Source organism: Arvicola amphibius, chromosome 9 (assembly GCF_903992535.2).
Source record: "Arvicola amphibius chromosome 9, mArvAmp1.2, whole genome shotgun sequence".
NCBI classification, from domain to species: Eukaryota; Metazoa; Chordata; class Mammalia; order Rodentia; family Cricetidae; genus Arvicola; species Arvicola amphibius.
In genome coordinates this window covers 79,325,475-79,352,011 of record NC_052055.2, presented here as the reverse complement: position 1 = coordinate 79,352,011, position 26,537 = coordinate 79,325,475, and the positions used below count along the sequence as shown (strand labels likewise).

The 26,537-nt window shown below is 43.1% G+C and overlaps 1 protein-coding gene and 1 long non-coding RNA gene across 2 annotated transcripts; one reads left to right on the top strand and one right to left on the bottom strand.

The window, feature by feature from the left end:
• Positions 1 to 1,748: 1,748 nt before the first annotated feature.
• On the bottom strand, positions 1,749 to 6,305 carry LOC119822332. The gene is made up of 2 exons (XR_005286773.1): positions 6,090 to 6,305; positions 1,749 to 3,205 (listed from the first exon to the last, which is right to left on the bottom strand). It is a non-coding gene; the product is annotated as an uncharacterized LOC119822332 (long non-coding RNA).
• An 83-nt stretch (positions 6,306 to 6,388) lies between these two features.
• LOC119822331 (glutathione S-transferase alpha-3-like) lies at positions 6,389 to 26,283 on the top strand. Its single transcript, XM_038341450.2, is given in 10 exon segments — positions 6,389 to 6,532; positions 15,375 to 15,482; positions 18,321 to 18,370; positions 19,752 to 19,886; positions 21,308 to 21,392; positions 21,394 to 21,450; positions 23,997 to 24,012; positions 24,015 to 24,100; positions 24,103 to 24,129; positions 25,949 to 26,283. Coding segments are annotated over 9 exon segments (663 nt in total). The 5' UTR covers positions 6,389 to 6,532; positions 15,375 to 15,395; the 3' UTR covers positions 26,069 to 26,283.
• Positions 26,284 to 26,537: the final 254 nt, after the last annotated feature.

The following is a 26,537-nucleotide window of genomic DNA, read 5'->3' as shown; positions in this document are numbered from 1 at the left end:
TTTACCTTCACTCTGGTAAGAAACAAGGAACCTTCAAAAACAGAATTCCTTGAACTTCCACCTAGAATTGACATAGGTCACATTGATTTCAAAACAAGTCCATTATATTATGCAGATAGATGCATGCCCTCAGTTCAACCAGACTTTTTGGTTTGTCATGCTAAACCCAAGCTGAAGTATACTAATTTTCTATTCCCATAAAAAGCCCTGAAATGCTGTTCCCAGAGCAGATATCACAGTACACAGGGCGTAGTGGTGCACACCTTTGAACTCAGCAGTAGAGATGCAGAGGTAAGGGGGTCTCTGTAAGGTCAAGGACACTCAGGCCATAGTGATTTATATATAGTGATTTCTGAGCCATAGTAAGATCCTGTCTCAAAAAGATTAAATTTTAAAACAATAATAAAAAGGAGCATGTGAATAAAGATGAATGGGATGTTCCCTACCCCCCTCTATTCCAACTTTACTTGGCTCACACGCTCATACTGGGAAAATCTAGAGCAGGGTTTCAGAAGACTAGGAAGACTTGACTCCATGGAGGGGTGGAGCAGCTGACCTGAAGCCAGGCCCAAGCACATACCGACCCTCTGTGTATATGGGTGAGTAGGCTCCCTTTGAGCCTTGAAGACTCGTTAGTAAACGGAATACAAGTGCCTGTGCTTAGGATGGTCATGGAGAAGACAGCCACTCTGAATTCTGAGTATGCACCAGGAGCATGCATGAGACCCCTGCCATGAGATCCCTTCGTCTCATTTTCTATTGATCCAGGAAGCTATGTGCTCACCTTTCTTTTAGTCATAAGCTGGGCTTTGGGATCCTAATACTGATAAGTAGGAGCGAGTGGCTTCTAACGAAGGGCATTGTATAAAATATTACATAAGGTAAATTCATTTCCGTTGTAACATGGCCCTCAGCCACTAACAACAGAAAGCTGGTGATGTCTGAGCTTTAGTCCCTAGTACTTCACACACCAAAATGGTTAGCACCAGCTTCATTGTCCCTTGCCTTCTGCCAGACTTTGCTGTTCTATTTCTCTGGCCAGAAAGAACAGTGTAGAGTCTCCAGTCCGTGCACAGAATATCCAGTTGCAAAATAAACAAGCAAAGCATACTTCTAAATTTTCTGTTTTGCTTTGTTTTTTTGAAACAGGGTTTCTGTGTAGCTCTGAGGACTGTCCTGGAACTCACTTTGTAGACCAAGCTGGCCTCGAACTCAGAGAGATCTGCCTGCCTCTGACTCCTGAGTGCTGGGATTAAAGGCGTGTGCCACCACCACCCAGCCTCTAAATGTCTTCTTTAAAAAAAGTATTAAGTCCAAGGTCCTCCCAGCTCCCCCTAAGTCCAGGAAGGTGAGCAACCAAACTGACAAGGCTCACAGTGAGCCCGTCCATGCTGTAGAGTTCACGTTCATTGCCATTGTGCTTGGTTTCTCAGTCCTCCTCCACCGTCAGCCACATTCAGAGAGTCTGGTTTGGTCCCCTGTTCCATCAGTCCCATTCCGACTGGACTTGGTGGTCTCCCGTTAGATCTGTCCCGCCGTCTCAAGCTTTGTCTTTGGAGAGGGGTGGAGTGGGGGTATGGGTGGAAGGGAGGGGAGGGAAGGGGGAGGAGGAGGGGAGGAGATGGAAATCTTTAATAAAAAAATGAGAAATAAAGAGCCATCTAAACCCAATACAAATATATATGTGTGTATATATATATATTAATATATATATGGAACACATATCAAGTATAGCAACATAAACAATATTAAGCAAGAAACACATGATAAATGTTTTAATAAACATTCTATTTTAAAGAAAAAAAAGTATTAAACTTTGAATCCCACATTTAAAAATACAGATACTTAAAACATGGTATCACATCTTTCTTTTTAGAAATTCTTCCTGGTTATCTAGAAATAGATTTCATTTAAAAACTGCATTTGAAACATGATCTCACGGCAGCTGCAGTTGCCTGCACTGGGCCGGCACAAAACTGGGCCTGACAGCAGTCTTAGGGAAGGGACTCACAACAGATGGATTCCGAGGAGGGACAATATTTCTCTTCAGTTGTATATGAAGCCCATAGCAGTGAGCACCCTAGGTTCCAATGGACAATCCCAAACCCATAGCCACACTGCTGGTCCTGGATAAAATCAGCAGCTCCCAAAAACAACAAAAAACGCAAGAGTGGTGGAAATGTCCTTGTGGGAGGAAGAGAGGGACTTGTGGGAGGAGGGGATGGAGAGATGATTGAGAGGAAAGAGCCAAAAGCAAACAAAATGCAATGTACGCCTGTATAAAATTCTCAAAGAACAAATTAAATTGATAGAAAAGAAAACCGAAAAATCATTAAAAAGTTATAGCTCTGCACCATGTAACTTTGCAAGAAAATTTCTGGGAGTTTTCTGAACACAGTTTGTTCTTTGCTATGTTTTGTAACAGTTTGAGGAGTTGTGTAACCATGTGTAGCTGAGGCCAGGCCTTGGGAATGCTGTTTCCAATAAGTCCTTCTGTTTCTATTCAAGCCACAAGAGGCAGGGGAGTCACTGAATTTCATTGTCTGGTTCTTTGCTCTGTCCCCTTTTCCACGTGGCTAAGACAGAAGAGCATCTATCCGATGTTGGCTGGACCTAATCAGCACATCCCTCTCCTTCACAAAGACCACATAGTACATCCACGTGCACACATTTATAGGCAGAACAAAAAACTAAAGTATACTTGTTGTTCTTGTTTTTAAATCTTGCAAAACTAGTTTTGTAGGGTCTTGAGGTATGGATAGGCAGTTAAAATCAGAGGCTGCCCTTCCAGAGGACCCAGCAGCCTCATGTGACCACAAAGATCTCTATCTTCAGTTCTGGGGGAAACCAGTACCCTCTTTGGCCTTCCTGGGCACCAGGTGCACATACGGCAAACACACATACACACAGGACACTCATCGACATAGAATAAAAATATGCTAAAACTGGTTTGTAGACCTTCCTGCTTTTGGTTGTAGTGTAGAACAGACATCAGGATGAAGCACGAAGATGAGGATGCTCTGGTCCCCAGCATAGGTGGTGTGGATTGTAAACAGAGCACAGAAAGCAGAGGACTAGAAGGGACCTTCCATCACAAGGTGGGTGTGCGTTGCCGATCCTCTGGAACTGCAATTACAGACCGTCATCCTCTGCAACAGCAACAAATGCTCTTAACTGCTGAGTCATCTCTCCAGTCCCCCTGCGGCTTTTGAAAAGATTGATTTTTTTAAAATGATGTCTAAATTATGCATATGTATGTATTTCTGTATATGGGTGTGTATATGTGAGGGCAGGAGCTTGCCGAGATCCGAGCTCTCAGATGCCCCTCAAGCTGCCTCAGTGGGTGATGGGAACCAAACTTAGGTCCTCTGTAGTAGCGGAATGTGCTCCTAACTGCTGAGCTGGCTTTGTAGCCCAGTTCCTAACATTTGTTAAAGACAGTAAGCAACTGGATTTGGCACATGTATTTGCTATAATATACTGTTCATTGCTATTTAAAAGCATAATTCTTTGTATAAAAATGGGCTGATGGTGGTGGTTGTGCCAGCTGGTGCCTCACCCACTGCCAGTTAACTACATCTTCATCATATATATCAAGAGGCTCTGTACAATCTCTGGCCTCCTCCATCCAGGTTTCAGAAGTACACTCTGTGGTGGTCATACGATAAAGAAAAGGCACATTTCTCAACAATGTCCTGACCTTTAGTGATGCCTGCCTACAGTTCATGAGCCTTTTACACAGATTGTGAGAAATACAAGAAGCCATACAGACTACCACAGTGGTGGGATCACTAAGAGTTTTAAAATAAATATTGCCCTCTTCGGTTTTTTCTCGTTATATTAACCGCCATGCATTTGTTATTCCAGCAATCTCTCACCTGAGAACCTGCCAAGGACAGTCACATTTCATCCTAGAGATACATGAGGCTATTTGATAAAATCTCATACATTGGTACCATACTAATACATCTGTACCAGGAAGATACTTCAGAAATTCCTCTGAACCTACCATAAAGAAGATAAACATGGCTGGGCGGTGGTGGTTCACGCCTTTAATATCCCAGCACTCAGAAGGAAGAGGCAGGAGGATCCTCTGTGAGGTTCAAGGCTAGCCTGGTCTACAGAGCAAGTTCCAGGCTGTTGCACAGAGAAATTCTGTTTTGAGGAAAAAAAAAAAAAAAAGCTACACAGTGCTTCAGTAGAGGTTGCGACTGTCTAACCATCTTCCATGTCATGCATTTATGCTATCATGGTTTAGTTCACTGGTATAGGTTATTTATGCGTGTGTAACAAACGGAGGGACTGTTGAAATGCCAGGGTAGAAAGAAGGGCATCTGGTCACACTGGGCTTGTCCCTATGTTAGAGATAGACTCGGATTGGGACAGTTGAAGTTGGTATTAAATGTGACTCTGTCTAGTACTTTTATTGTATCAGTGGGAAGTCAACTTTGCTGCAAGCTAATCCTAGGGTTATGCCTTAAATAAAACTTCTCAATTTTGAAGATACACATAAATATACTTAAGCCATGTCTGGCGATGGATGGAGATAGAGATAGAGACCCACATTGGAGCACTGGACTGAGCTCCCAAGGTCCAAATGAGGAGCAGAAGGAGGGAGAACATGAGCAAGGAAGTCAGGACCACGAGGGGTGCGCCCACCCACTGAGACGGTGGGGCTGATCTACTGGGAGCTCACCAAGGCTAGCTAAACAGGGACTGATATAGCATGTGATCAAACCGGACTCTCTGAACGTGGCTGACAAGGAGGGCTGACTGAGAAGCTAAAGACAATGGCAACTGGGTTTTGATTCTAACTGCATGTACTGGTTTTGTGGGAGCCTAGTCTGTTTGGATGCTCACCTTCCTAGATCTGGATGGAGAGGGGAGGACCCTTGGACTTCCCACAGGGCAGGGAACCCTGTCTGCTCTTTGGACTGGAGAGGGAGAGGAAGGAGGGTTGGGGGGGGGGGGAGGGAAATGGGAGGAGGGGAGGAGGTGAAATTTTTAATTAAAAATAAATAAATTATATATATATATATATATATATATATATACTTAAGCTTATGATTGTATTTCTACACACCAAAGAATATATACATTTAAACAACATTAGGAGACTTACCACAATTTGAGATTCGTATTTAAATGTGATTCAAACAAAGCATAAAGCAATTTGCACGTATTATTCTGGGATTACAACCACAAATAAAGAATAAATATTAATGACATTATCCAATTTTTACTTTTTTGGAGCTGTGGATTCAGCTCAGTGGTAAGAGCACTTGGTTAGAGTGTACAATTCACTAAGCCCCATTCCAAGGCCTGTTTTTTTTTTTTAAAAAAAAAAAAAAAGGAGAAAAGAGAAAAAAACATTGCCCATGCACATTAAATGAATTGAAGAAAGACATCTGTAGAAATGCCACTGATCTGTTATCTCTACCTGTTTACCTTGCCTCATGTTTGTTTCTGCTTTCTGCGGTGGCATCCACCACTAGATTAAACCACATCATAATGTGGTTTGTTAAAGATGGCTGTATCTTGAGTTTCCGCAAATTAAGTACATCTGTAAAGAATGTTTTCCAAATTATATTCATAGTTATAAGATCCTGGATTTGGTCTTGGTCCTATCTTCTGAGGTGGGCATATTATTAACTGACTCTTCAGTATAGTTCACAAAACATGGCCATTTCTGTGACATTGAGTGAAAGATGGGTTTGGGGGTTGGCTATATATACTACTTTATTTCGTATTTGTTATAAATTATTTACTTGAGTTGATACGATTGCCCATTCCAGGTCCTTGACACTTGCAAAAGCCCATGAGAGAAGCACATTCAATATATAATATGAAAATAAACCCAAGACAGCATAACTGAGAAAACGCAGCAGCAGCTGAAGGCAGAAGAGTCTGGTCGAGCACAGAGAACATCTACAGGACTTTTGGTAGAAGGCAAAATCCAGGACAACCATGTCAATGTGACTTTCAAAGGAAGCATCTTTTCAGAATGATCACATTCCCACAATCTTTGGGACATACTTATATTAGTAATCACTATTTGTCTGAAATGCAGCTTTTGTCCTGTTCCTCACCTGGTGGCCCATCAACAGGACACTCCCCGGTGCCATCAGCTTCTTTAACTGTGCATCTCCCAGCTTACTTAGAGATTTCCCACTTGCTTTAGCCCTTGCCTGTCATGCACCGAAAACCTCACAGGGAGTTTCTTGTGAGTACATCCTCACTGACAACACAGAGAGTTAAATCTGTCTGAATGCCATTCTTCAAGGTCTCCACTAACAGCATTGAAAGAGGTAACACATTAACCAAAATTTTAGCAACCCAGGCATGACTTTGCACTTTTCTTCTAATCTCTCACAGAACATTCTGGCCATTAGGGCAATGTGGGTGCAGCTTTTCTCTTATTGGATTGCTCCCTTTACCTGGAAGGGCTTATTTAAATTAAGAATAGCTTATAAACAACAGGAAGTCTTTTCTTCACTGTGGAGTTTTTTAGCGTGAACAGCTTTTTCACAAGGTAGTACTGAATCAAAATCAATTTTCCTAATACACACATATGCACACACACATATCACAAACACATGCACACACAGAGACACACAAAGATACATACACACAGACACACACTCAAACAGATGCACACACAGACACACATAAACATATACACATAGGCACACACACAGACACACACAGAAACAACACACACACAAACAGATCCACAAGACACCCACAGAAACACACACACACAAACAGCCACACACACACACACACACAAAACCTTTGGCACCTAGAAAATACTTCAGCACAAGAAAGCTTGTGTTTTGTACTTGCATTACGCAGGCTTGTTGTGCTTCAGGACTGCCTAAGAATTGTTGATTTAATTTCTGCTGAATGCATTGTTACAGAGATGCAAAAATGAAGGATTTAGAAAAGTGGGGCAAATTTACAAATTTACAAATTTAGAAAATTTGTAAGAGACAAATTAACTTCATAAGGAAGAAATAGAGGGACAACAGCCCTCACAAACTGAAGTTATATCCAGGGAAGAGAAACATGGCACTGACACTAGAGTTGCTTTCTCTGTAGAAGAAAGCAGTGTGCACTTGGGAACTGTGATGTTGAGGCAGAATATAAGGACAAGGAGAATTAAATAGATGAGGAGCAAAGATGAACTCCTCACTTTTGCTAGGTGAGATTTTGGTTAAGATCATGAATTATGTTTGCAGTCAAAATATTTGCCTTGATCATTGACAAGTTTTGACTTGTATTCTATCTTATCTGCCTATAATCCAGTGGAATATGACCCGTAAAAGCACACATCAGAGCAATCAAGAACCATGCACAATCTATTTTTACTATGGGAAAACTCTGTATAAAAGCAAGCATCTCTAAATGCTGCCTAACTTTTTAATGCCTTGGACAATTATAACTATGAATTTAATGTAACTATGTGTGTGGATAACTATTGTTAAGACAGCTCTCTCTCTCTCCCTCTCCCTCTCCCTCTCCCTCTCCCTCTCCTCTCTCTCTCTCCTCTCTCTCATCTCTCTCTCTCTCTCTCGGTGTGTACTGTGTGTGTGTGTGTGTGTGTCTTTCTTTCTCTGTCTTTATATCTTTCTACCTATACAAACACTTGTGTGTATACAACTACATTTTCTTTTTCAGAAATAGTGGTATCAACGCCCTATATAAAGTACTGAGTTCATCAAAATACTTGCAACTGAATACATCATTACACTTTGACTTATTTATCCCTGCTGTCTTCTTGCCGCTCTCTCTTTTGCTAGTCCTCCTCCTTGGCCCAAATAGTCCTCTTCCTCCCGTCCACCTTCCCCTTTCTCTCTAACCTCTGCTCCCTCTTCCCTCTCCTTTTTAACTGCTTCCCTTGCCACCCTCCCTTCTTTCTTCTCCAATTTAATCTACGCTAAGACCATTTCTAGGCAGTGGATTTCGTTTCAGAGTTTATTTTCTTTTCATTAGATGTACAAGTATCTGGCCATATCTACTCCCCATCCACTCTCTTGCTTCCTCTTTCACTCCACCTGCCACGTCTACATGCATCTCTCTCCACTCCCCGGCCGGCGTCTTCTTGCTTTACCACCCATTGAGTCCTATTAGTTTTGCCCAAATGCACATAGACATGGACCATTCACTGGGTCATGAGCCAGCCTAAACCAAAGGTGACCCCCAAAAGAGAAGTGGCTGCCACTTTCTCAGCAGCTCTCATCTTCAATTAGGTGTGGAACACTAGGAGCCCCTTCTCTCTCATACTGCATCTTTTAACTGCATTGATTCTGTTCAGGTAACCGTGATGGTCATGGGTTCAATTGTTCAAGTATGCAACAGCCATGTCATGCCAGGGGAGGAGGCACTTGACAGCTCCCTTCCTCCCATTTTCCAGTTTGTAGATTCTTTCTACCTGCTCTTCTACTCTACTGTGCTCAGAAGTTGGGCTGAGCCTTGAGTGGAGGACAGGGCCCTTTCTTTATGAGCTACAACTTTGTGCTTATGCTGACATACGCAGAAATCTCTTCTCTCCAGGCAGTCAAGTCCAACATCCCAGCTCCAGTGAGCAGAGTCCTGAGTAAAACCCCTGAGCAGCTACACCTGGCACCCATCGAGCTGCATCCCCCACTGCCAGCAACAATGTCCTAACCATGTAGGCTACGAAATCCAAGCTGAGATTTATTGATATAGAAACAATTCGTTTTACATGTTAGGATTTTTATCAATTTACCGCTAATTAAGCAGATCACCAGTCCTCCTCTCTGTAGGATTCAGGCATCTCCTAGCACAGCAGAACAATGGCAGCGGCAGAGTTGCCCAACCTAGCACCCACTGTCAGTTGTGTGTCTTCCTGGGGAGACATGAAGTAGTATCTACTCACCCCAGACAGGGCACCACTGACAAATGAAGGAAACTCTCTCATCCACGTCCAGCTTGGTGAACTTAGGACTTTACTGAGGTGACTTCTAGAACCATGGGTGACTCAACGGTGTTTGTAATGACTCAAAAGCTGCCTCCTAGAGCTTCCTGTCTGGGTTGTCAGCAGCTCCACTGAAGACGATCCTTTCCCAACAATTGTTCACTACTTTTATCAGCCTGGGGAGCGGCCTTGTGAATCTTGTAGATTTTATGATCTTCCTTAAACTCTTGGGTTTCCTTAGCTTCCTTAGACTCAGTTCTTTTCTTTTTTTTTCTAATATTTATTTATTTATTTATTATGTACACAATATTCTGTCTGCATGTATGCCTAAAGGCCAAAGAGGGCACCAGACCCCATTACAGATGGTTGTGAGCCACCATGTGGTGGCTGGGAAATGAACTCAGGACCTTTGGAAGAGCAGGCAATGCTCTTAACTGCTGAGCCGTCTCTCCAGCCCCAGTTCTTTTCTTCTAAGACTATATTTTAGTTCAGAGGAAATAGCTACACAACACTACCCATTTTGATAGGCTTACCTTTCTTATGAAGGGATTCCCTCCCTGTTTGAGGATGATGAGGGGATTCTGACTTCCACCACCCAAGAGTATTTCACATGTATATTCCCTACCATCAGCCTTTGACAGCCCAGTGTCTCCCCAGTCTCAGCAGCTGGGAAGCATGCTGAGCTCTGGCTGAAGATCAGGGCAGGACCTAACTTCTCAAGGGCTAGCACTTGAGAAGCATGAATAGAAGAGACAAAACTGGAACATTTGGCAGTTAGCTAGAATGCACAGATTATTAAATGTGAAAGTCAACAATGTCATGGAACAAATGTTACCACTGGGGGGAATGGACTCTTATAGAAGGGAGACTGTGAGATTTTCTGAAAGTCCAAATGTCAAAGTAACCAGGTCGAACAATTCACAGGAAATAATTCTCTGGAAAACGACACTGAATAGATGTTATAGAAGATCAGACTGGCAGGATGCTGCATAGTAATGCTTGTGTGAGATGTGGTCCTGATTTGAAGGGAGGAAGGGGCATGTCAGATCTTCAAAATCAACTCTTTCTAGCACATAGCAACCCAGTCAAAGGGATAGTGTCCCCTATTCTCTTAGCTGACTTGCCCTCCTATGTGTGCACTTGCTTATTCCATCTGAATCAGGGGATCTGTAGGTAGAGGTTCCTAGAAACGGGAACAGTGAAGTTACTTTTAACCACATTCTGCTCTGCTGGTTTGCATAAGCATATGATACCTGCAAAGCCTTACATGGATAGGGCCAAATCAGACATGTTCATTCCCTGATGCTTGCAATTGCTCTACATGGGTTGTTGATATGTTCAAACACATACTTGTCTCCCTGGACCTAGGGCAATAGCAGCATGCTTGTACTATGGCTTCTATTATGAGTGTTATATAAATCATTCATTGTACTATGTCCATTGGTCCATGAAGGTAGCAGTTATACTGTCCTCATATTCAGAAGAGAACTGAGACTCTGATTCAGTAAGTCTACAGAGTCAACATGTCTCTAAATAGATGGGCTTATCTGTAAGACTCCCTTCTACCTCTTAAGCATTGGATACTCTTAACAAGATGTTGGGATTCACCAAAGATATGAGTTTACTTAATACTGGACTCATTATAGATTTATTCTTTTAAAAAAGAATCCCATTTTTTGAAAGATTTTTCTTCTTCACATTCTGTTAATTTGTATTTTGTTTTGTTGTTTTTATTTTGAGACAAGATCTGACATATATATATATATATATATATATATATATATATATATATATATATACTTGGCCTCACATACTTTATCCTTCTGCCTCAACATCCCAAGTTCTGGGGTTACAGTCATACACCACCCACACAGAAGCCAGTTGTCTTAATGGAATAAACAGAATTCTGTTAATTTTCATCATACTGAGTTTCTTAAGCCTTCAAAGGAAAGTACTGAAAATCGTTACCAAACTTTCTTTCCCTGCAGTTGCCGAAAAGCTGTTCACAGAAAGGCATTCATGAACTAGAGGCTCCATTTTTCCTTCTTCAACCTTGACTCAGCTGAAGGACTCTGGAAAAATAGGCAGTAGGCCCTCAGGAAAGCAGCATGGGGCTCAGGGAGGGTTCCAGGTGGACCAGAGAAGTCCTTGACCTGTAGTAGAAGAAAAGTCGATGATCAAATGCTATGAGAGTGTGGAATGTATTGTTTCTCTCAGAACCTGAGAAACCTTCTGTAAGTGGAGCACCAGGGACCATTCCCACGGTGGTTGCAGACAGGCTTTAGTCCTCAGAACTGACGGTGACTGAGCATCATGTTGAGACCCCATCATTCAGTCTCTCTCGTTCTCATTCTGTTGACTTTTGTGAGGTTGAGTGGTAAGCCTTCATTCTGGCTGTGAATTGACCTTTGGAAGGCTGTTTGTTTGGAAATGGATGATGTTAGCGTGGAGAGCATTATGATGAAATACTATGAACACGATCCTCTATTAATGGTAATAGGATTAGTGAGCAGACTTGAATCATTGGGTTCGTTGTCCCCAAACAATCAAATACCTGAAGCCAGTGACTCTACTCTCCCTTTCATCCTGTTATTATCTCCTAAAAAAGACATGAAATATTCACATTCTACACTGTAAGAACGATGGAATTGTATTGCATTGGGGTCTGAATGTTTTTATAACATAAAGGGTGGAGCTTAGGAAATTTCTCGAGATAAGCGATGATATTTAAATAGTAGTTTCGCTTTTTCTTCTTCTTTTTATTGTATTACTGAGTTACAGAAATTTCTCACCTCCTCTCTCCATTTCCTCCCCTCCCCATATCCCCGTCCCTTCCCTCTCCAGTTCCAAAGAGCAGTCAGGTTCCCTGCCTGTGGGAATCCAAGGTCCTCACCTACACCCATCATCCAGGTTCTAGGAAGGTGAGCATCCAAACCAGACTAGGTGTTCCACAAAGCCAGTACATGGAAAGACAGCAAAACCCAGTGGCCATTGTCCTTGGCTTCTCAGTCAGCCCGCATTGAAGCCAATATTCAGAGAGTCCGGTTCTGATCACACCACATGCTCATCAGAACCTCGTCCAGATTGCCGTGGTGAGTTCTCAATTTTATTTTTTTTTCTCATGGTTTATCTTTTTTATATTGTAAAAGTTCCAATCTCCTTCCCTCCTCCTCCCCCTCCCATCCCCTCCTTCCTCCCCTTTCCGTCCCTCCCCCTTCTCCCCCTTCCTCCCCTCCCCTCTACCCTCCCCCTCCCCTCTACACCCATACCTCCCCTCCCTCCCTCTCAAGGCCAAGGAGCCATCAGGGTTCCCCCACTCTATGCTAAGACCAAGGTCCTCCCAACTCCCCCCCAGGTCCAGGAAGGTGATCGACCAAGCTGAGAAGGCTCCCACAGAGCCCGTCCAGTGCAGAAGAATCAGGAGCCCAGAGCCAATTGTCCTTTGCTTTCAGTCAGCCCCAGCTGTTGGCCACACTCAGAGAGACGGGTTTGTGTCGCATGATCCATCAGTCCCATTCCAAACTGGAGTTGGTGATCTACCATTAGTTCTGTCCCACCGTTCATGAGTGAACGCACCCCTCTCGTTCCTGACTTTCTCCCTCATGTTCTCGCTCCTTCTGCTCCTCATCGGGACCTTGGGAGCTCAGTCCAGTTGCTCCAATGTGGGGCTCAGTCACCCTTCCCCATCTGTCGCCAGCTGGAGGTTCCCTCACGGTCCTGACTTTCTTTCTCATGTTCTCTCTCCTTATGCTCCTCATCAGGACCTTGGGAGCTCAGGTCCGGTGCTCCAATGTGGGGCTCTGTCATTTTCTCATCTATCGCCAGGTGGAGGTTCTATGGTGATATGCAAGAAATTCATCAGTATGGCTATAGGAACTGGCCTTTTCAGGCTCCCTCTCTCAGCTGCCCAAGGAACTAACTGGGGGCGTCTCCCTGGAACCTGGGGAAACCCCTCTAGGGTCAAGTCTCTTGACAACCCTCAGGTAGCTCCTTAAATTACGATATATGCTATCCCTGCTCTCATATCCACCCTTCCTATTATCCCAAGCACCCCATTCCTCCGAGCTCCCCCCCGCTCTCCCCTTCACACTTTTCTCTCCCCATCTTCCCTTGGCCCAGTCTTGCCCAACCCTCAAGTTCCCAATTTGCCTGGCGATCGTGTCTACTTCCAATATCCAGGAGGATTAGAGAGTTCCCATTTTAAAAAAATGTAGTTATCCTCCTGGATATTGGAAGTAGACAAGATTTCCAGGCAAAAATGGGAGAGCTTGGGGGTGGGGGTGGGGGTATGATGGGGTAAGGAGAGATAGGGAGAGAGAAGTGAGAAGGGGAGGATGGGGAGAAACTTGGGGAATGGGACAGTTGGGGACTGGAGGAGGAGTGGATATGGGATCAGGGAAGTATATATCTTAATTAAAGGAGCCATTTGGAGGGTTGGCAAGAGACTTGACTCTAGAGGGGTTCCCAGGTTCCAAGGAGTTGTCCCCAGCTTGTTCCTTGAGCAGCTGAGGAGAGGGCGCCTGAACCGGCCCTATACTATAGCCACTCTGATGAATATCTTGTATACCACCATAGAACCTTAATCTGGCGATGGATGGAGATAGAGACAGAGACCTCTACAACTGGAGCACTGATTGAGCTCCCAAGGTCCTAATTGAGGAGCAGAAGGAGAGAGAACATGAGCAAGGAATTCAGGGCCGCGAGGGTGTACCACCCACTGTGACAGTGTCGTTTGCTATTTTAAATACAATGCACATACTCTAAAAACTATACCTGCTGGTAAGAACAAGGATATTGTTTCAACACTGCACAACACCAAAACTTTCCAAGAGAAAATGTAAGGTTTTCTGACAGCCTTTGAGTGTGTACAGGGAAAGGGAGATTCCCCCAGGTCATAGCACTGGAGCCTTTGGTCTCAGTGACTCCTGGTGTTTGGTTTACTCTCCTGACCTCATTGGCTCCATCTCTCCCAGGTTCCACTGATCTTTTTCTCTGATATTTGCTGTGTTCTACCTTCGAGCCATCTGAAATAGGAGCATCAAATTCCCTTGGCAGACTCAGCAGGATCTCTTATCCACCACAATGACCAAATGAGCATAGACACATGCATGTATCCACACATACAAGTGGCACAGACAGCTAACTAAAACAACCACCACTTACTAACCCTTTCTGCACGTTCACACTTCCTATCCTCTTCCATTTCTTTAAAAAGTGGATTTCATAACACACCTAATGATTTCCACCATATTTTGGAAAGCCAATATCATAATTAATAACATGTTTAGTTTTGAATAGAAGAGTGCATACTGGAAAAAAAAAAGAACACTTCCTTTTTGGCAGGCTGCCCTTAGAAACCTGTCTCTACAGTCTTGTACTGGCAACTAAGTTTCAAAAGTCCCATTAGGTGATTTTTAATTAGGATAAAATGAAGATGAACTGATGAGGGTGCCCACTGTGGCAGACAATGGACACCCCTGTACCTGGCTGTGTAGTCTGTAAAATGAACTCAGCAAGACCTCTTTTTCTTGCTTTCACATAAATGCAGACACACAGAGAAAACCCACATTCCAAAGAAGCAAGTAATCTATGTCTCTGGGAAAATATGGCAGTTTTAGAGGACAAACTGAGTTATTCTTAGCAGCACACACTCTCCATGTGGTAAAACACATTTTTGAAGCCTAATCTCTTGCTTTTGGATCAAATGCAGTCTAAACAGCCAAACGGCTGAACAGTGGCCTGCTGCCCTGGTCATTGCTGCAAGCCATGTTCTAGGGTTTCGATGTGCTCAGTTATGAGCCTTCTTGCACGAGGATACAGATCCTTCTTGGTTTTATTCCTCTCTGTGAGATTTCATGTGGTACCATTGGTTTGCTGTGATTGTGAACAATGCATTGAAGTTATCTGATATTCAGTTTCCTTAACTGAATAACGAGAAATAGCCAGTTCATGTGGTCATGTGATTATTAAAGACGGTGTGTCAGAAAGGATCTGAGCTGGGCATGTAGCTCAGGAATATAGAGTTTGTCTATATATGCAAAGCCTGGGTTAGAACCTTCACCAAGATTGTGGAGGAGGAGGAAGGGAAGACAAAAAACAAGAGTGGGGGTGTAATGGGTGGGACCATTGGAGGGCTACAATGAACTGTAGTTTGCTGGTACTCTGTCTGCCTCTTGGGTCCACACATTATTATCCGCCAATCTGACAAATAAACCAGTTTTTAGAAAGTCACGTTTTAAAACCAATGGAGACACTCACTGGTTTGGCACAATCAGAGGGTGGTTCTGGATGTGTAACAATTTTGATCAAGGAACATATTCCTGCAATGTCTCCAACCCTGCCAATGAGGAAGGCAGGCATTCTTCAGTGTAGCTGCTGTCCAGACACCCTGACAGGACAGACATAAGAATAAGGTGTGTTTCATTCTGTCTAGGAAAACCAACCGATTGCTGCCATGGCAGGGAAGCCCGTCCTTCACTACTTCGATGGCCGGGGCAGAATGGAGTCTATCCGGTGGCTCTTGGCTGCAGCTGGAGTAGAGGTATGTTCTGACCTGAGTCATTTTAAGTTGAAACCTGCAAACTGATTTTTACCACACATTTTCCTCATATGAGCCATCAAAGTGTCTTCCTGGATGACCTAAATTAAAGCCTGCCAACTATTAAGTGACCCACATATTTATCCTAATAAATTATGTTTTCATTAGCAATTAACTTCTCAGCAGTTAAGAGCACTCTCAACAGACGAATCTAAAATGGCTGAAAGACTCTTAAGGAAATGCCTTCAGAAAAATGCAAATCAAAACAAGTCTGAGATTCCATTTACCACCTGTGAGACTGGCCAAGATCAAAACACTGATGACAACTTATGTAGGGGGAGGGTATGGGGTAAAGGGAACACTCCTGCATTGCTGGTGGGAGTTGCAAGCTGGTACAGCCACGTTTGATATCAGTATAGTATTTCTCAGAAATTTAGGAAACAACCTTTTTCAAGACCCAGCAATACCACTTTTGGGTATATATCCAAAGGATGCTCAATTGTGCCACAAGGACATGTGCTCAACTATGTTCATAGCAGTATTGTTTTGTCATAGCCAGAATCTGGAAACAACCTAAATGCCCCTTGACTGAAGAATGGATAAGGAAAATGTGGTACATTTACACAATGGAGTACTACACAGCGGAAAAAAATAATGACATTTTGAAATTTGCAGGCAGGTGGATGTAATTACAATGCAAATACACGCTCCAGAAGAGGGATGGGCAGGAGACAAAGTACAAACCTTCTGTTAAAACATGAAACAGGTTCATTCATATTATCCAGAGAAGTCAGTCTGTCTGCTGGGTCCTTCAGATATAGGCCGGGAAAGGACAGATGCAGTGCTGACCTTTGGGACGCAGACTGTCAGCATAAGAGCCACAGCTCTCATCTTAAAGGAATCAGAGACAGTTTATTCTGGAGCCATTCCAGTGACCATTGCCGGGGAACACAGATTCAGGGCTACCCTAAACTCCATGTTCTAAGATCGTCCTAGGGTTTCTACTGCTGTGAAGTGACACCCATGACCACAGCAACTCTAACAATTAGGTTGACTCCCAGTTTCATGCAGGCAGACCATGGTGCTGGAGAAGGAGCTGAGAGTTCTTCATCTTGACCTGCAGACAATAGGAAGTGAACTGTCTACCACACTGGATGTACCTTGAGCATATGAGACCTCAAAGCCCACCCCCACAGTGACAAACTTACTCCAACAAGGTCACACATACTCCAAGTAGGTCATACTTCCTAATAGTGCCACTTCCTATGGGCCAAGCACTCAAATACATAAGTCCTTTGGGGCCATAACCTATTCAAACCACCAGAAAAAATGAAAATGACCAAAGATTACTACCACAAAAAAACAGTTTTACTGGGTTTTATAGTTTTAACAGAACAAAGAAAGTCATAAATCAAGGCAAGTTTCAAAAGCATTGATGGGCACACCAGAGAGGCAGGGACAGGGAGATGAGGGGAGCTATTTTAACAGGCCTAACAGAAACTCTAATGACATTTCTTCGCTCTCAGATTGGTGGAAGCTAGTGTCCTGATAAGTCAATACCTTCTAAGACATTTTTATCTATTCCAAGATATTAAGTCCAAATTAATAGCTTCTAAAAGAAACAGAAGAAAAACTGTAGCATACTCACAGACTGTTTTCTTTATACAGTCAATCATTTCCCAAGTAACCAGATGGCAGCCTTGTTTCAAAGAGTTCCAAGTCTCTGGGCAGAGTGAGCTCAGTGCCAAAAGAGCAAGTGGCGGTGATGCCAGCTTCCCTCCTGCCTCTCAGTGTGACTGAAGAGCCGCTGAGAACAAGTCACCAGGATCCTCCGGCAGTGATCTACTGTGCACACACGATGATCACTACAGCCCCACCCCTAGCAGCAACCTCACCATCAACATCACACTCCAGCCCCATCCCACCTTGCTCCCTTCCAGGGTCCCTGAGAGTGATACCATGTGATCATATAGATCCACAAGAACTGATCATGGAGCAGGCTCATTAATACCCCGATGTCCTGACATCTTACAACCAGAAACTCCAGAAAGAGTCGAAAAGTCACAGACAATAACACTACTGTATTATGTAATAATACTTGCTTTCTGTGGGGCAAGAGAGGTACTGACTGTTTTGAAAAACCCACTGTTTTTCTTTTTTTAAAATTGCTTTTACTGAGCCATATATTTTTCTCCACCTTTCCCCCTTCCTTCCCTCTCTTTCTACCCCTGTCCCATAATCCCCATGAGTCCAATTATTTCAGGGGATCCTGTCCTTTCTACTTCCCATGTAGACATAGATCTATGTATGTCTCTCTTAGAGTCCTCTTTGTTGTCTAGGTTCTCTGGATTCCTAAAATTCTTCCAAAGAAGAATACACTTTCTCTATTTTACAAATGATCAAAGGAAGTCTTTCCTGTGTTGTTACAACACCGTCTCACTGTGAGCATGAGCCATGACCACAAGTGGAAGCAAATATGTCAGCAAGATTCTTCACACCATGATGACTCTTTCCATGGACATTTAGCTGGGACTGTGCAGTATTTCCCTTCCTCTGGCATTCCCTATGCCCCATGCCTTAATCAGCTACATAGGTAGAGTTCATGGGAAAGATGGTGTAGACTACAAGAAGGAGAAGCAATGTGTTGTGACCGACAACTCCTTTCTTAAAAGATACTGCTCTCGATTCCTACGAGCCCTGATTAGTTCACCTGTGGTCCTTGATAAATTAAAAAATACCTTCCTTCTCTCTCATATTATCTTCAGATCAGAGGCATTAAAGTGAAAAGCCTGAAATACAATGAAATTAATTAAGATGAAATTTATTCTTTCTGTATTCTAGTTTGAAGAAAAGTTTCTGAAAACTCGGGATGATCTGAAAGGTTTAAGAAAATGGTAAAAACAAAGATCTCAATGTCCCCTAGAGGGTTTCTCATGGAAGCTTTAATCACTAGACATTACCTATCTAAGTGGAGGAAATTATCAGATAGTAATTGATGAAAGCGTGGTAAATTGTATGTCATGGGTCGCTGTGAGCATTTGTATCTGGAGACTTTTCTGTATCTTACCCAGTCCCTGCAGCTGCTGTTAAAACAACCACTCTGAGGCTAATATTAATTGCAAACTGTTTTACCTATTAGCTCAGGCTTATTAGAACTAGCTCTTATAACTAAATTAATCTATTTCTATTAATATGTATACTGCCATGAGGCCTGTGGCTTACCGTGGTGCTCCAGCATATTGTTTCTTGGGTGGCTGGATGGCGACTCTCTTGATCCTACCTTCTTTGTCCCTATATTCAGTTTGGCTTTCCTGCCTAGCTATATTCTGCCCTGTCATAGGCCGAAGCAATTTTATCCACCAACCAATAAAAACAACACATATTCACAGCATACAGAAGGCCATCCCACATGACAGATCTGGTAAATATCTCGGTTAAAAGGGCTGAAATTCTCTCTGTGTTTGCTGAAACATCCCCAAAGCCCTATAAATGACCTGTCTCTGTTTTCCCCTGCTTGTTGCAGTTAGCTTGGGTTCCCACACAGTCTTCCATCCACAATAAATTCACTAGACGCCAGAAGCAAATATATCAGCCACTTATCCTAAGTTCTAATGGGTTTTACAAACTAATTCCCTAGCAATACTGCATTATAGGATTAACAGAAAGGTTATGCTGATTGTGTGGAAAACTGAGGGAGGATGAGAGAAGTTAGGAGGAAGATCACACAGATGTGTGAGGGTTTTGGGGCCTACCCAGCACATATTGACCCTTGGTGTCAGTGGAAACACACAGGAAACCTACACAGAAGCACATTTATGACCTTTTCTTGGATGTCATGAACAGTCGGAGACTCTGAGGCCTTCTTTTATTTTCAGGGCACCAGCTAATGATACAGTTATACCTCCTTCAACTTCATCCCAAAATACACTTGAACATGAGTTAAACCACACCATCACATCCCGTGCAACAATACAGAAGTACTGTCAATATGAAATTGAAAACATCAATATAGTAAGATTCTAGAACGTAGACACTAAAGACACAGAAAACCAAAATTACACAATGCTATTCATTGAAAAGTTAGTTATAAAGTAATTAATTGTTTTAAAAATATTTTCTGTTCTTTCAGTCAAATACCTTTTGTTTTGAAGTCTGGAGTTGTGTCTGACCATGGATTAACATACACATATGTGTCTGTGGTATGATGCATGTAGTATGTATATAATATGCCCATAAACATCTTATGCTTTTTTTCTCTTTGATTCATCTGATAGATGGGAGTTTGATGTTCCAACAATTGCCCATGGTAGAGATCGATGGGATGAAGCTGGTGCAGTGCAGAGCCATTCTCAACTACATCGCCACACAATACAACCTCTATGGGAAGGACATGAAGGAGAGAGCTATGTATGATGCGTTTACTCTGGAAAATACTTATATTCTATCTTGAATGAACAGAACTCTGGCAAAGGACTTATGACACAATGCCTGGTGTTTGGGCATGCATACACTGACTTCAGTTAAGAAGGAACGCTATGGAATTGAGGGAAGATAGGAGGGGTTTGGGTGTGTCCTGTAGAATAGGAGATGGTGGAGTCCGGTTTCCCTTTGACTAGTCTTCAGAAGCAACATTCTAGCCAATAGCTTTAGTCACAAGAAAAACTCTTTGTGTAGAAGGTGTAGTATTTGTTTTTAAGAGATAAATCTGCCTGGAGACTCAGAGGCAAAGCTAAAGCTACCAAAGGTCAGGTAATGGTTGACACCACCCTTTAATCACAGGATTTGGGAGACAGAGGCAGATGAATCTCTGTGAGTTCAAGTCACCCTGGATTACACAAGATCATGCAGAAATAAATCCAGGTGGCGGTGGTCTACACATTTAATCCAAGTACTAGAGATAGTAAAATATGTAGTAGAGACCAGAGGCTTAGGCTGCTTAGTTTCCAGTCGCTCAGCCTTGGTAGAGGTAAGACTTCTCTAGTGATTTGACTGCTTTACTTTCTGGTTTTCGGGTTGAACCCAATTTCTGTCTCTGGGTTTTTATTATTCATGCTACATCTTTGACTAGCAGTAAAGAGAAGTTCCAAAGGGCTCATAATTACACATCGTGGCCCTAGGTTACTATGTGAATCTACATACAGTCAGATGATTTGTGGTTCATAGAGTCTGGTACAGAGACACCAGGGTTGCATGAAGCTTTTTCTGGGAAGGCTGTTCAGAGCTGTCAAGACTGATGGAGAGGGCTCCCCTCTCCTATGTTAGAATCACACCCATTTTGCCACCAAAATCTTCTGTGGAACTGTGGGTTTTTTCTCAAAAAGTGAAGCATCAGGTCACCAATAATCCCGAAGTTTTCATTACCAGGTAAACACACAAAAGCAATAAAACACATCCTTTGGAGTGATTGTTCATAGATGTGTTTTTTTGTTCAAGAAGTGCAATGTTCAAAAGTAGAAAAATGAGTCAAATTTTAACAAGAAGAATCGATCACGCAAAGAACATTGCTTACTAGCCCTTCGGGTCGTTCAGAAAGGAATTGTTACTGGAGGTGGTGGCATTTGCCTTTATCTCAGCATGCAAATGACAAAGGCAGGAGAATTTTGTGTGTTTAAGGCCAGTCTGTCTACATAGTTTACAGCCATCAAGCTGCATAAAGAGATCCTGTCTCCAAGAAAAGTTCTAAAACGATTGATAATCAAACAATAAAATCTTATTATGGGCTCCATATCCCCATCAGAGGAGAGCTCTTTAACGCGCTGCCTTTTATGTTTATCAAGTATAAGATCTGAGAGCAAGAGGGATGTGGCAGAACACATGTCTGTTTTCAGCATTGATATGTATACTGAAGGTATGATGGATCTGGATGAAATGGTTCTCTATCAACCTTACCTTCCCAAAGATGAGAAAGAGGGAAAACCTTGCCAAGATCAAGGACAAGGCAAGGAACCGTTACTTCCCTGCCTATGAGAAGGTGAGTGCAAGTTGCTTGACCTTTAGAGCATTCAGCAAGGGTCTATTCGTCAGAAGGGTACATCTGAGGCAGCTAACATAGCTGCAGCAAAAATGCCTGCTTTCTGTCTGCAGGTTCAGTGGCAGGTGGGGGTGCGAGCTCTCCGATGCCCTCCTTTCTAGGAGAAGGAATGCCATTCGTGAACCCTTACCTGGAGGATCTATTCTCCCCTCAAGTGTCCTATGTACTAACAGAATCATTCTGTGGACTAAGGTTCTCACCATCTTGATTTTGGGGAGAAACAATCCCAGTCCCAAAGGAGGCAAGAGGAAAAGGGTCTGGGTGTCCTTGGGTTGTTGGTCTTCACTCCCACAAGCACTTCACTGTTGTTAATTCAGCACCCCAGACACTCCAGGCATTGTGTAAAGGGGGAATATAAAGAGGTATCGACATAAGCAAATATCAGGCTTCATGTTCCCACAAAATTCTATTTTGCTGTGACTGACCATAGAATTTTTCTGACAGATTTCACAGTCACACTTAGAACTTGGACTATGTAAGCATCTGAGCCACACTAGAGGCTGGACCTGACTGAACAGAACTCTGCAATCTTTGACTCAGGGGCACCAAAATGAGAGTAACACATCAGAAAATATTCTTTTACCCCAAGTATAGGGAAACCTGAAACAGATTCCCATTAGAAGAGTATCGTACTGCTTCAGGACGGATGCAGAGAGGCTACACAATCTTGACAGAGCCACGGAAGGAAAGAGACAGTGAGGAGATGTGAAGAAAATCTGATTGCCAGAATTAGCAACACATCTCTTGGATTTCTAAGAGAGAGTTGCATAAGAATAAGGGAATTAAGTTCTATTTTCATATCATGTGTACGTATGTTTGTTGTATGTGTGCCATCCTACTTAGAGTTCCAGTTACAGGTGAAGAGGCCATGTTTTCAGAAACACCCTATGTCAGGCCAAACCGAACAAGAAGGAGTGTCCTATGTCAGGGAGGCAGGAGTCTTGCAGAAAGAAGAGGAAGAAGCATTTGGCTTGAAGGCCATTCACCTCTACCTCACTACCCACAGCATTTCTCCTTGATTCTGCAGGTTTCAGCAATGCTGAGATATTTCAGCAAATAGCTCATATTGTCCTCATTTGTTCTGTAAAAACTTATTTAGCAATAGATTATTCTTCCTTCGTTCATTCAACAAATCTGAATTCATTGATGTGTATCAGATCCAGGGCGCAGATAATAATACAGATGCCCATTTCCTCAGATTCTCTCCTCTTGGCCTTTGGAATCTGACAGATTAGGATTTATCCCGTGAGGAGATGCTCCTCTAGTCATTACAGCTTGTCCCCTATACAGTGAAAACAAGTCCCTTTGAAGATCAATAAAACATGTAAATTACAGTATCATTTGGTTCTTTTATCAAGAAATCATTCAGATTTCTATAAGGTATACATTCTATGGTATGTATTTTATAACATATTATTTTTAATTGGTAGTTGCTATGGTGAACTTTTTCTCATGACTTTACACTGAAGGATTATTTTAAGAAATATTGTATATTACTCAAATAATTTTTAATAAAGACTTCATTCATCTATAAGGGTAGAGATAGGCATGGTGAGTGCAAGCCTATAAACCAAAGCTCAGACGTAGAAGATGGATGATCAGTTCAAGACTAGGTTAATTACACAATGAGTTTGAGGCCAGCCTGGGATGCAGGAAACCCTGTCTTCAAAATCGGAAAAGAGGAAGGAAGGGAGGAAGGAAGGGAGGGAGGAAAGAAGGAAGGAAGGAAGGAAGGAAGGAAGGAAGGAAGGAAGGAAGGAAAACTGGTTAGATTAAAGATAGACATGAATACATGGTATCATCTACATGATCCTGAATTCAGCATCCTGTGGGGCTGGTTTTGATGTATGAGTTCATTTTCTCCCCTCTCCCAGCCACACACTCTTCTTCCATGATATTATCAGCCCCCCAACATTCTCAAATTAATTGGAGACACACACACGCAGTGAACTCTTGGTTGCTTCAGCACTGCAGAAGGAGGGATGCTAGGATAAGAGCCTAAGCTAGTGTTGCAGAGGAGAAAATGATCAAGCTCACTCTTGATGCCGTACATACAAGGGAGAGCACAACAAGAAGAATGTAGTCACTGAGTGCTCGACTCGGGTGTGAAGGGAGTATTCACACGGGTGACACCACTTCCCACTAAGAGACTGCAGAGTACAGTTAAGGGATACCGTCAAATGTCAGAGCTTCGGCCCCCTTTCAAACCGGCGAGAAGGCAGGAAGAAACAGAGAGGCTAGAACGGAAGTTTCGAACATGTATGAAAAGCGAGCGACGGACAGGATGGCAAAAATAATGGTGAAAGCTCTGGTTCATGACTTTGTTCGTGAGTCAGAATTGACAGAAAAGTGTGGGGTTCCACACACACATGAAAAGGCCGGGATGGAGAGAAGGGAATTTGATTGAGAACCTCAGAAGAAGCCATAGAGGGCCCCGGTTCTGATGGCTGTCTTCAAGATCTAACGAACATCTTGAATCCCCACAGGTGCTAAAGAGCCATGGACAGATTATCTCGTGGGCAACAAGCTGAGCAGGGCGGATGTTGACCTGGTTAAACTTCTCTACCATGTGGAAGAGCTGGACCCCCAGTGCTATTGGCCAACTTCCCTCTGCTGAAGGTGCTCTATTATCAAACACTCTGAGGGGCAGCCCAGACCTTACCTCAGGGGATGCATAGTTTGACCCAACTTCTAGTTTCCCTCCTCCTGCCTCATAGCTACTGCCTTGTCCCCGGTTATACCTACAAAACGAGATTTTAGACCCTAGGTCTGAGACCACCTGGCTATCTCAGGAAGTACACTTTGTCTTGTATGATGAAAAGAGAGAGCTTAAGGCTTCGTGCTCTCTCCCCATAACCTATTCCAGCTTGGTTTTGACCCTGATTCAATAGATTCTCTCTTTCACTGCCCATAGCCTTGTGCTTCCACACTGAACCTATCTGGGGAGGTCTTTTCAAACTTCTATGTTATCAAACCTTGCATTTCTCTCTACAGTGGCCTCCCTCACTGACAATCCAAAAAACTTCCCCTCTCTCCGATGTGCGCATGGCATGCGTATGTGTGTCTGTGCATGAGTTGGTATGCATGTGTTCATCTGGTGTGTACGAATGTTCTTATGCATATGGAAGGCAGGGTTTACATAGGATGCCTTCGTGGAACACTCTCCATCACGTCTTTTGTGGGAGCCCCACGTGGGACCCAGCTTCTAGCTGGAGTCATTACTGACTTAACGAAGTCATTTGAGTTCAAGCTGCTCACTCTGCCTGTATCCTTCAAGGCTGTGAGAAAGTTCTGATTAAGCCATAAGAAAGAGCATTTTTGCCCAGATGAAAGGACAATTATCTGTTAAGAGAACACATTATCTATTAAGATTTGGGCTGGGTGCCATTTGGAGGCACTCCCTCTTTAGAGATAGAATGTACTTAGCTGAATGAGATAATGCACCTGCTTGAGTTTCCTCCCAAGGACAGTGCAGGGAGGTGGGTAGCTGACTGGACCTGCCCTTTGTTCTGGCCCTTTGCCTGTTATTAGTAATTTTGCCCTGGTGAGAAATAAACTTGGTGCGTTTTGGTATTTATCTTCAATCCTCCTGGTCTATCCTATGTTTCTATCTTTATTTCTCTTAATCTGCCATTCCTGTATCCCCTCCCAGGGACCCCTTGCTGATCCCTGCCGCAAAGGGTTCTGACAATCTTTTGAGGAGTCGGCCACTGAGCCAAGAGCTCATCTATTCAGTTTGGCTGATGGATCAATGAATTTCAGAGTTGTCTGTCACTACCCTCTGCACCACAGCCCTGGGGCAAAGACACATACTCTTGTACTTGCTTTTGTGGGTCCTGGGCATCGAAACTCACATCCTTATGCTTGCATAGCAGGACTTTGCCCTCTGAGCATCCCGCAGCTCCTTTACTGACTTTATTTGACTTTGTTTTGTGTGGCACTAGTGATTAACCCTTGCATCCACCAGGCAAGGGCTGGACCAGTGGACCTCTCTCTTCCAGCCCCGGGCACTTCCCACTTCCCTTCCTCAGTGTGACAGCTGGTTGTGACTGGACCCAGGTTTCCATTTCTATTCTCTACCACTGTTCAGACGCTATTGACCCAGATCTTTGCTTTATCTATTTGGGTCTGTCTAGGTGTCAACAGCATCTAGGAAATAAAACTGTTCATCCTTAAATCATAGAGAACTGATGAGTCTACGGGATTAAAGTGCAAAGATGAGGATGCCAGAGATCAGAATGAGTCTTAAGATACATGAAGGAAACTCCATTTGTTTCCCCTCTCAACTTCATCCTCAATGAGTATCTGCCTTCAGCCTCCACCTGCTGCCGATGCAGGAGATACAGTTGGTCTTTTGACTGGCAGGGTGCAGGACTGCACATGTAATAATAGCTTTTTCTTTAGCTGCTCTCTGAGGTTCTGATTTGTTTCTAAACAGGCACTGAAAACCAGAGTCAGTAACCTCCCTACAGTGAAGAAGTTTCTTCAGCCTGGCAGCCAGAGGAAGCCTTACGAGGATGAGAAATGCGTAGAATCAGCAATGAAGATTTTCCATTAAATCAGGCAAACACGGCTGCGTAACAGCCCCAGGCCAACCTTCTAAAGCTTTGCAACAATGAAGTGCTTTGATTAAATGTTGATCCTGCTTATTGTGAGGCCAACAAGTTTTCTGCGAATTGTGCATTTTGCTATTTGGTTGTAATCAAAATTGAAATCATGCTCACTTCCTAGACTATTCTCTTTGAATTTCAATAAAACAGAACAAGCTTCTTAGACTCTGGAGTATTCAAATATCGTCATGAAATAGTTGTCATATCCTGGTTTAAACACAAGTAAGTAGAAACCTTCATGTCAAACCTTGGCTCATACAGATATAATCTTTCTTGATGACTAGTGTCCCTTCTGCCAATACACGCATGCGTGCACATACTCACACAGTGAAGAACTGTGAGCCTTTTTCTTATTCAAGTTCTCAAACAGTATGTTAATGTTCAATATAGAGCAGCCATTCCTCCTCAGGCCGCACG